General features: G+C 49.5%; 1 protein-coding gene across 1 annotated transcript in view; it reads left to right on the top strand.

Annotated features, from left to right (window-relative positions):
• Window positions 1-203: 203 nt before the first annotated feature.
• Window positions 204-11,193, top strand: part of hells (helicase, lymphoid specific) — an 85,968-nt gene continuing 74,978 nt past the window's right edge. Inside the window, exons 1-3 of the mRNA XM_038822175.1 lie at window positions 204-327; window positions 2,999-3,084; window positions 6,014-6,135. Of these exons, the coding sequence (XP_038678103.1) occupies window positions 320-327; window positions 2,999-3,084; window positions 6,014-6,135 (216 nt within the window). The 5' untranslated portion in view covers window positions 204-319. The remainder of the gene's footprint in view (window positions 328-2,998; window positions 3,085-6,013; window positions 6,136-11,193) is intronic.

Below are 11,193 nucleotides of genomic sequence, written 5' to 3'. Positions count from 1 at the left end.
ATGCAGTGAAATTAAATTTATACACACAGAAACTTAGACAGACGGAGAACTGCAAAGATTTTCTTCTACAATGTATCCTGGAGATTTCAATAATGTTGACAATTACTACCGTGAATTCAGGCTGGAGACTCCAAGCGCTCAGCTGACCGTCACAGCACCCCCTCCCCCAACCCCTTCACTTCGACTCGACCGAGAAGAGGCGCGAAAATTGTACATCTCGCGCGCGAGAGAGAAACTCAGAAAGAGAGATACCGGGATAGAGAGATACCGGGAGGAAGAGAATTGCCCCCAGTGAACGGATTAAGTCTCGACCGGCAAGATGAACGGGTGAGTGCGGGGGGACCCTGAACATTATTTTTTGGCATTTAATACCCCCCCCCCCCCCCCGGGCATGGACATCCCTCCCCGCCCTTCCAAATGCATTGACCCCCCCCCCCCTTCCAAATTCATGTACACAACCCCCCCACTTCCAAATGCAGGGACACCACCCCCCCCCCCTTCCAAATGCAAGGACACCACCCCCCCTTCCAAATGCAAGGACACCACCCCCCCTTCCAAATGCATGGACACCCCCCCCCCCTTCCAAATGCATGGACACCCCCCCCCCTCTTCCAAATGCATGGACACCCCCCCCCCCTCTTCCAAATGCATGGACACCCCCCCCCCCCCTCTTCCAAATGCATGGACACCCCCCCCCCCCCCCTCTTCCAAATGCATGGACACCCCCCCCCTCTTCCAAATGCATGGACACCCCCCCCCCTCTTCCAAATGCATGGACACCCCCCCCCCCCTCTTTCAAATGCATGGACACCCCCCCCCTCTTCCAAATGCATGGACACCCCCCCCCTCTTCCAAATGCATGGACAACCCCCCCCGCTCTTCCAAATGCATGGACACCCCCCCCCCTCTTCCAAATGCATGGACACCCCCCCCCCCTCTTCCAAATGCATGGACACCCCCCCCCTCTTCCAAATGCATGGACACCCCCCCCCCTCTTCCAAATGCATGGACACCCCCCCCCTCTTCCAAATGCATGGACACCCCCCCCCTCTTCCAAATGCATGGACACACCCCCCCCCTCTTCCAAATGCATGGACACCCCCCCCCCCCCTCTTCCAAATGCATGGACAACCCCCCCCCTCTTCCAAATGCATGGACACCCCCCCCTCTTCCAAATGCATGGACGCCACCCCCCCCCCCTCCAAATTTCCAAATGCATGTGACCCCCCCCAAATGCATGTGACCCCCCCCCCCAAATGCATGTGACCCCCCCCCCCCCAAATGCATGGACACCCCCCCCCCCCAAATGCATGGACACCCCCCCCCCCCCAAATGCATGGACACCCCCCCCCCCCCCCCAAATGCATGGACACCCCCCCCCCCCCAAATGCATGGACCCCCCCCCCCAAATGCATGGACACCCCCCCCAAATGCATGGACACCCCCCCCCCCCCCAAATGCATGGACACCCCCCCCCCCCCAAATGCATGGACACCCCCCCCCCCCAAATGCATGGACACAACCCCCCCCAAATGCATGGACACCCCCCCCAAATGCATGGACACCCCCCCCCCCAAATGCATGGACCACCCCCCCCCCAAATGCATGGACAACCCCCCCCCCCCTCTTCCACATGCATGGACAACCCCCCCCCTCTTCCAAATGCATGGACAACCCCCCCCCCCCCTTCCAAATGCATGGACACCCCCCCCCCCTCCAAATGCATGGACAACCCCCCCCCCTTCCAAATGCATGGACACCCCCCCCCCCCCTCTTCCAAATGCATGGACACCCCCCCCCCCCCTCTTCCAAATTCATGGTACAACCCCCCCCCCCTCTTCCAATGCATGGCACACCCCCCCCCTCTCCAAATGCATGGACACCACCCTCCCCCTCTTCCAAATGCATGGACAACCACCCCCCCCCCCCTCTTCCAAATGCATGGACACCCCCCCCCCCCCCCCTTCCAAATGCATGGACCCCCCCCCCCCCCCCTCTTCCAAATGCATGGACCCCCCCCCCTTCCAATGCATGACACCCCCCCCCCCCTTCCAAATGCATGGACACCCCCCCCCCCCTTCCAAATGCATGACACCCCCCCCCCTCCAAATGCATGGACACCCCCCCCCTCCAAATGCATGGACACACCCCCCCCCCCTCCAAATGCATGGACACCCCCCCCCCCCTCCAATGCAGGGACACACCCCCCCCCCCCCCCCTCCAAATGCATGGACACACCCCCCCCCCCCTTCCAAATGCATGGACAACCCCCCCCCCCCCTTCCAAATGCATGGACAACCACCCCCCTCCCTCCCCTTCCAAATGCATGGACACCACCCCCCTACCCTCCCCTTCCAATGCATGGACACCCCCCTCCCCCTCCCCTCCAAATTTCCAAATGCATGTGAACCCCCCCCCCAAATGCATGGACAACCACAGCCCCCCTCCCTTCCAAATGCATGGACAAACCACCCCCCCTCCCCTTCCAAATGCATGGACACCCACCCCCTCCCTTCCAATGAAGCGTGGGACCACCACCCCCCCCTCCCCTTCCAAATGCATGGACAAAACACCCCCCCCCCTCCCCTTCCAAATGCATGGACACCACCCCCCCTCCCCTTCCAAATGCATGGCACCACCCCCCCTCCCCTTCCAAATGCATGGACACCACCCCCCTCCCCTTCCAAATGCATGGACACCACCCCCACCCCCCCCTCCCCTTCCAAATGCATGGACCACCACCCCCCCCCCCCCCCTCCCCCCCCTCCCCTTCCAAATGCATGGACACCCCCCCCCCCTCCCCTTCCAAATGCATGGACACCACCCCCCCTCCCCTTCCAAATGCATGGACACCACCCCCCCCCTCCCCTTCCAAATGCATGGACCCCCCCCCCATCCAAATGCATGGATAGCACCCACCCCCCACCACCACCACCACCCCCACCCTGAATTTTAGTTCCCGTTTTTTGCATTTCTGATTTAACCTTTTTTCCTGCAGTGTTTTTAAAGGTCAAAGAACCACCTCTTGTCTTCAAGTGAACTCCAGTGCGGAGCAGGACTCATTGGACACTGGCTCTGCCGGAGGTAAATTATCAATGGGTACTCCCAACAGTGGTATTTTTAGTTAGTGTGTAAATGTAATCTTTGTTGTAGCATGGAGACATTGCCTCTGATTTGAAGGGTATAAAATACCATTGACATCTCTTTGATTTTTTCTGGCCCATGTACAACTTGATGTTTATATTGAAAAATCCTGATCATGTTATGTAAATCGTCATTAACAAAATGTTTAACTAATCACTGACCAATGTGCCCTGAAGTTCTCAATATTAACGAACCATCATATTGTCACCTTCCGACCAAAGTGTCATCAATTATCACTTTCTTGTTTAAACCTACTGTTGAGCAGAAAACAGTGCTGAACTTGTCCATTTTTAAAAAGCCTACTTACATCTATGTAACATCACTGACCTAGGTTAGGAGCATGTCCAGCAACATCTGAATTTTAATATTATTCTTTTCTGATCCTTCTCTATCTCACTCACCTTCCACAATGCTCTCAAAATATCTGTTTAAACTCAGCAGGTTTGGCACCATCCATTGTTAACTTTTCAGATCAAATGATCCTTCCACAGAACTCTGACACTTTCTTTTGGGCGACCCAACTGAAAGGTGTTAACTCTGGGTAACGAGACAGTCTCCTATTAGTCTCCTAGATCAAATTGGATAATGCTGTTCTTTATTCTGCTATTCATACCCACTCTTCCCAATCTTTTAAAGGCAAATTACTGTGGATGCTGGAATCTGAAACCAAAAGAGAAAATGTTGGAAAATTTCAGAAGGTCTGGCAGCATCTGTAAGGAGAGTGGATGCTGCCAGACATGCTGAGGTTCTCCAGCATTTTCTCTTGGCTAACAAATCATTATCTTTATTGCAGCTATTTACCACTCCATTTGCCTTTTGTGCCATGAAATCTTGCATCAGTTAATCTCTCCTTGCCCGACTTCCATTTTGTTGTTTCTCAAGCTTATTTTTATTTTTCATTTAGAGTACCTAATTCCTTTTTTTGCAATTAGGGGCAGTCTACCTACCCTGCACATTTTTGGGTTGTGGGGGTGAAATCCATGTAGACATGGGGAGAATGTACAAACTCCACATGGACGGTGATCCGGGGCCAGGATGGAACCTGGACCTTCAATGCCGTAGGGAGCAGTGCTAACCACCGTGCTACCATGCCGCCCTAGTTGCTCGAGCATATTATGTTTCTACATTTCCTCGGTGCTGAAGAGAGGTCCTTGACCTAGAAGGTTAATTCAGTTTCTTTCCACATGCTATCAGACCGGCTGAGTATTTCCTGCATTTTCTGTTTTATTACAGTCGTGTGCACACCCTGTTTAGCAGTAATCTCTGAATTGGGGAGTAAAGTAATGGCTAAGTACTGCTAAGTATGACAGTCGAGTACAAGTACCAACTTCCCACTCAAAGCAGTGCTTTTTGATTTTGCTGCAGAATGGAACCACTGGGATCTCTGCTTGGACTGACTTTTGCAACGATTCCCTCCCTCTACTCAGAGATCCTAAGGGACAGTACAGCGATATTTTTGAAACTAGCTGTTTGTCTTGGCAATCACAGAAGGCAGGAAGTTGAGTGCTCCAAGTAGTGCTTATTGCCACACCATGATGGAAACTGGCTTTGCCTTTTCAGATGGTGTAGGTCAACACAAGTTGTGGGACTTGTTGCTCGTTCTGGGTGAGTGTGCTTAACACTCGATTTGGCTCTGTTTCGTTACTTAGCTCTGGAGTCGCCAGGTATCGTTAAGATACCGCCACAAGTTTCAAGGTCAAGTTCAAAGCAATAAAACCATACACCAATTAGTAAGTTCAAACAACTGAGTTTATTATAATACTACCCATGCACACGATGAGATGATTAAACTATTCCTACCACTAAATAAACCAATACTTATCTCAAAGGGAACTGCCGGATCAGGGGACAAGGTCTCTTGCTCTGTTTTGGTCTGCAGACTTCAGGTTGGTATGGGTTAAAAAGGGGTCAGGAGTGTCTATCTCTGGTAGTGATCGTTGTGAGACACTTACTTGCTGGCGGCTGCTGTCCCAAACCTCTCCTCTCTCTCGGTTAAGGTCTTCGATAAAAGCTGGTCGAGAGGGCTGGTCCAGAGAGGAGGGCTGGTCAAGAAGAACGAACTAAGTTTGGGACCTGTCTTTTATAGGTCCTAGGGCGTTGCGCCCTTTTGGGCGGTCCCTTTACCATCTGGGAATCGATTGGGTCTCTTCCCAATCGATTTGTTTGAATCCCCCCAATACTGAGGCTGTCTCTCGGCCTTCAGGTGCTTTGTTTTCGAACCCCGCCGGTGCCGGGGTGTCTGGTTTCCCATACAATGTTGCAATCACTTCTCTATTTGTGTCCATTGTCCCTGGGATCGTTCCATTGCTATGTTAACTATCCCGGAGATTGCCTCATTAGTATGCGGAATGTTCGTTTCGGTGCTGTCTGCTCTCAGCAGACAGAATACACATTGGCTTGGTGCAGCCTGCTTGTGCTGCAAACATTGTCCATTTTAACCTGCAAGCTTTGCGTTCCTCCATTTTGTATTGAGGGAATGACCAACTTCAGTGGCTACAGACTGCTGTGAGGTAATGGCTCTGGGCATTGGCAACTTTCCAGTACCTCAGTCAAGTGGTCAGTCTTCATGTGCAAATCAAGATGGTGAGTATTGGCAAGCTGTGGAAGTCATGGCCACACAATGACCCGTGTCCTGACAGAAGGACTGATGGCAACTGATCAATGGTGAGATTTCTCTTCTTAGCCAGGGTAGCCAAGGATGAGTATAACCCTAAAACGGTATCTGTCAATTCAACACAACTTGGAATCAAGCTTGGGATCTTTTGTTGCGTGCGGCTTGGGAGCTCATTCAGCAATGAATTTATTGAGCAATCGGGAGATTATTTGTAACCATTTGAATGAGTGCTCTGGACTGTTTTTCTTCCTTCAGACTCTAGAAATGGTGACATGGTTGAGGATGAGGTGAATGAGATCATAACAGCCGGCATGTTAGAAGAGGAATGGCAGCTTGAAAAAGAAGGACAGGAGGAGGAGAGAAAGCTGATGCAACAGGTAAGGCTCTTTGTTAAATTACAGTGTAGTTCAGATGGGAGCTGTTGAAGAAATCTATAAAAACTTACAGCACAGGATTTTTCAACCCAACCGCTCTATATCATAGAATTTACAGTGCAGAAGGAGGCCATTCAGCCCATCGAGTCTGCACCGGCTCTTGGAAAGAGCACCCTACCCAAGGTCAACAACTCCATCCTATCCCAGTAACCCCACTCAACACTAAGGGCAATTTTGGACACTAAGGGCAATTTATCATGGCCAATCCAACTAACCTGCACATCTTTGGACTGTGGGAGGAAACCGGAGCACCCGGAGGAAACTCACGCACACACGGGGAGGATGTGCAGACTCCGCACAGACAGTGACCCAAGCCGGAATCGAACCTGGGACCCTGGAGCTGTGAAGCGATTGTGCTATCCACAATGCTACCGTGCTGCTCTATGCTAGTGTTTATGTTCCAACTTACCTTCATCTTGTCCGATGTATAATTTTTATTCCTTTTCTATATGAGGGGGTGGGATGAAATCTGAACCTTATTTTATTTCACAGTGTGATGGGTATATGCTCTTCAAAACTAGAATGGAAATTGGATTTATTTCCTTTTGAAAGAGACAAACTTTTTAGGTGAAGTTTGCAACATGAGGCATAAAAGTGAAAACAAGGAAGTTAGGAATGAGAGGAGGTTAGGATGATTTTCTTTCCCGCACCGAAAGGTGTTTATGAAGCAATTATAAAAAAATGTTTTGAGGCTGGGCAGCACAGTGGCGCAGTGATTAGCACTGCTGCCTCATAATGCTGAAGTCCCAGGTTCGATCCCGGCTCTGGGTCACCGAATATGTGCAGTTTGCACATTCTCCCCGTGTTTACCTGGGTTTCTTCCCCAAAACCCAAAGATGTGCAGGGCAGGTGGAATTTATTTAATTGTTTTGAGGCACGATTCAGCTTGCTTTTAGCTGGGAAACAAAATGTAAGATCACAAATATAATAATCTTAATTGCTCCTAATGCCATGTGCTACTTTGCATGGAAATTGGAGATAATGTTGTTTTAAATGGCTGGAGAGAAGGTGCAAAAGGAAGGATGTTTGGTTCCTGCTACATTAGGATCAATTATAGAGAAATGGAACTTGTGCAAACCGGAGATGTTGGATTCTAACAGGGCCTGTGATAGGGAAGTTGGGTTGTGCTGTTGGGAAAGGTTTTAAACAACCTTGGTGAGGAAGTCGAAGCGTCATCTTAGAATCAAACTTTGAAATGGAACAACAAAAATAAATAGATAAGCATGGAAGGCTGTCTAATGTCCTTCAGATGAGGAATTCTGTTGTCTTTTTCTATCTGGCCGTTGATCCATGATCCACACTAGATGGTTGACTCATTCTCAAATGGTCTCTCATGCAACTCCGTTTTCATACCCTTCATAACCCGGCTTCCACCAAAAGCCTCATTGTATCCGGTCAAAACCAGAACAGGAAATTTCCTGTTGATTGCCATCACCTGCCCTCCTTCAGCTGATGAATCAGTACTCTACCATGTTGATACCAATTGGGACAAGCACTGAGGGTGGATAATAAGGGCACAGAGGTAATTTGGGTGGGGAACTTCAATGTCATAGAATCATAGAATTTACAATGCAGAAGGAGGCCATTCGGCCCATCGAGTCTGCACTGGCTCTTGACAAGAGCACCCTACCTAAGCCCACACCTCCACCCAGTAACCCCACTTAACCTTTTTTTTTGGACACTAATGGCAATTTAACATTCCCAATCCAGCTAACCTGCACATCTTCGGACTGTGGGAGGAAACTGGAGCACCCAGAGGAAACCCACACAGACACGAGGAGAAAGTGCAAACTCCGCACGGACAGTGACCTAAGCCGGGAATCAAACCTGGGACCCTGGAGCTGTGAAGCAGTGTGCTAACCACTGTGCTACCATGCCCCCCAACACTGAGGACATCTGGGTGATGTCCATCACCCAGAATGGTTCGGGTAGCATCGCTACTGACAAAGCGGCATGGTAGCACAGTGGGTAGCACTGTTGCTGCACAGCTCCAGGGTCAAGGTTCGATCCCGGCTTGGGTTACTTTCTGTGCGGAGTCTGCATATTCTCCCTGTGTCTGCGTGGGTTTCTTCCAGGTGCTCTGGTTTCCTCCCACAAGTCCTGAAAGATGTGCGGTTAGGTAATTTGGACATTCTGAATTCTCCCTCTATGTACTTGAACAGGCCACCAGAATGTGGAGACGAGGGGCTTTTCACAGTAACTTCATTGCACTGTTAATGTAAGCCTACTTGTGACAATAAAAGCTAACCCGAGTCCTGAAGGATGTATCTGCCAGGCTGGGTCTGCAGCAGGTGGTGAGAACCAACAAGAGGGGAAAAAGTACTTTTTCTTTTCAATCCACCTGTCATAGATGCACCTGCCCATGATAGTATTGGGAGGAGTGACCACCTCAGTCTTTGTGGGTATGAAGTCCTGTCTTAACACTGAGGACACATTTCATTGTGTTGTTGGCACTGCCATTACTAAATGGGATAGATTCAAAACCCATCTGGGCATTCATGAGGCGCTAGGTATCAGCAACAGATTTGTAGAACATAGAACATAGAACAGTACAGCACAGAACAGGCCCTTCGGCCCTCAATGTTGTGCCGAACAATGATCACCCTACTTAACCCACGCAACCCGTATACCCGTAACCCAACAATCCCCCCATTAACCTTACACTACGGGCAATTTAGCATGGCCAATCCACCTAACCCGCACATCTTTGGACTGTGGGAGGAAACCGGAGCACCCGGAGAAAACCCACGCACACACGGGGAGGACGTGCAGACTCCACACAGACAGTGACCCAGCCGGGAATCGAACCTGGGACCCTGGAGCTGTGAAGCATTGATGCTAACCACCATGCTACCGTGAGGCCCCTTGTATTCAATTATAATCTGTAACCTGGCCCAGCATATCCCTCACTCTACCATTACTATCATGCCTGCTTCAAAGTGGAGTACAGAAAATCCATGTCAGGAGCAGCAACAGAAAAAAGAACTGCTAGCCAGGATGTGATAGAGCTAAGCAATCCTGCAGCCAACAGATCAGATTTAAACCTTGTAATCCTGTCCCATTCAGCTCTGAAAGATGGTAGATAATTAAAAACCTAACTGGAGAAAATGCTGTATGAACACCCCTATCCTCAATCATGGCAGAACCCTGTCAGTGCAAAAGAGTCGTTCCTCAGGCGGAGGTGCCAAGTGGATGATCCATTTTGTTTGCCTCCTGAGGTTAGGTTGTTGCTTGACTGGGAGTTAATGTCAGCCAGTGAGGATGGGGGTAATGGGGGAATGGAACTTGCTGCGAGCTTTCATGGGCAACAGCGTTTTGGATGACCTCAAGTTTATGGAGGGCAGAATGTGCAATTTCTCGAATACTGAAGTAACCCCTGCCCACATGTGTCAAGCCCTGGGCAGCATTCGGGGCTTGGCATGATGATTGGAAAGTAACAGTTATGTCACACAAGTGCCTGGTGATGATCATCTTCAACAAGAGAGGATCTCACCATATCCCCTTGGTAATGCCATTGCTGAATCCCCTACTATCACCATTCTGAAGTTATCATTGACATGAAACTAAACTGGACTAGTATATAAATACTATGACTACAAGAGCAGGCCAAAAGTGGGAATTCTGCAGCAAGTAACTCACCTGTTGAATCTTAATTCTAATAGGACTACACAGGGTAGAAGCAGGGAAGATTTTACCAATGATGGGTGTGTCCAGAACCAGAGGTTACAGCTTGAGGATTTAGGGTAAACCATTTCGGACAGAGATAAAGAGACATTTCTTCACTATTGAGTTGGGTGATCAGCCATGATCGTGATGAATGGCGGAGCAGGTTAGAAAGGCCAAAATACCGCCTCCTGCTCCTATCTTCTATGTATCTATGTATTAATAGCTTGTCCACCATCTACAAGGCACCAGTCCGCAGTATGATGAACACTCTCCATTTGCCTTGAGTGTAGTTCGAACAACACTTGAGAAGTTCCACACCATCCAGGATAGAGCAGCCCATTTGACTAGCATCCTATCCACCACTGTCAATATTCACTCCCTTCACTAAACTCTCAAATTCTTATCATCCAGGACAGGGTGGCAGACATATGGCAACATTGTCACCTCCACATTCCCCTTCAAGTCACACTATCCTGACTTGACTATGTTGTCATTCCTTCACTTTGGCTGGGTCAAAATCCTGAAACACTCTTAGAAGAAAGAAAAGTACAGCATAGGAACAGGCCCTTCGGCCCTTTAAACTAAAATCTTCTACACTTCTGGGGTCTGTATCCCACTGTTCCCATCCTATTAATGTATTTATCAAGATGCCCCTTAAATGTCACTATCGTCCCTCCGTCCGCCACCTCCTCCGGCAGCGGGTTCCAGGCACCCACTACCCTCTGTGTAAAACACTTGCCTCGTACATCTCCTCTAAACCTTGCCCCTCGCACGTTAAACCTATGCCCCCTAGTAATTGACCCCTCTACCCTGGGAAAAAGCCTCTGACTATCCACTCTGTCTATGCCCCTCATAATTTTGAGGACCTCATATCAGCTCGCCCCCCAACCTCCGTCGTTCCAGTGAGAACAAACCAAGCTTATTCAACCGCTCCTCATAGCTAATGCCCTCCATACCAGGCAACATCCTGGTAAATCTCTTCTGCACTCTCTCTAAAGCCTCCACATCCTTCTGGTAGTGTGGCGACCAGAATTAAACACTATACTCAAGTGTGACCTAACTAAGGTTCCATACAGCTGAAATCTGAAAATTTCAGCTGCAACATGACTTGCCAATTTTTATACTCAATGCCCCGTCCAATTAAGGCAAGCATGCCGTATGCCTTCTTGACCACCTTCTCCACCTGTGTTGCCCCTTTCAGTGACCTGTGGACCTGTACACCTAGATCTCTCTGACTGTCAATACTCTTGAGGGTTCTACTATTCACTGTATATTCCCTACCTGCATTAGATCTTCCAAAATGCATTACCTCACATTTGTCCGGATTAAACTATC

Source organism: Scyliorhinus canicula, chromosome 16, assembly GCF_902713615.1.
Source record: "Scyliorhinus canicula chromosome 16, sScyCan1.1, whole genome shotgun sequence".
Classification (NCBI taxonomy): Eukaryota; Metazoa; Chordata; class Chondrichthyes; order Carcharhiniformes; family Scyliorhinidae; genus Scyliorhinus; species Scyliorhinus canicula.
The sequence above is the reverse complement of the archived record's forward strand: the minus strand, read 5'-3'. Positions and strand labels throughout refer to the sequence as shown.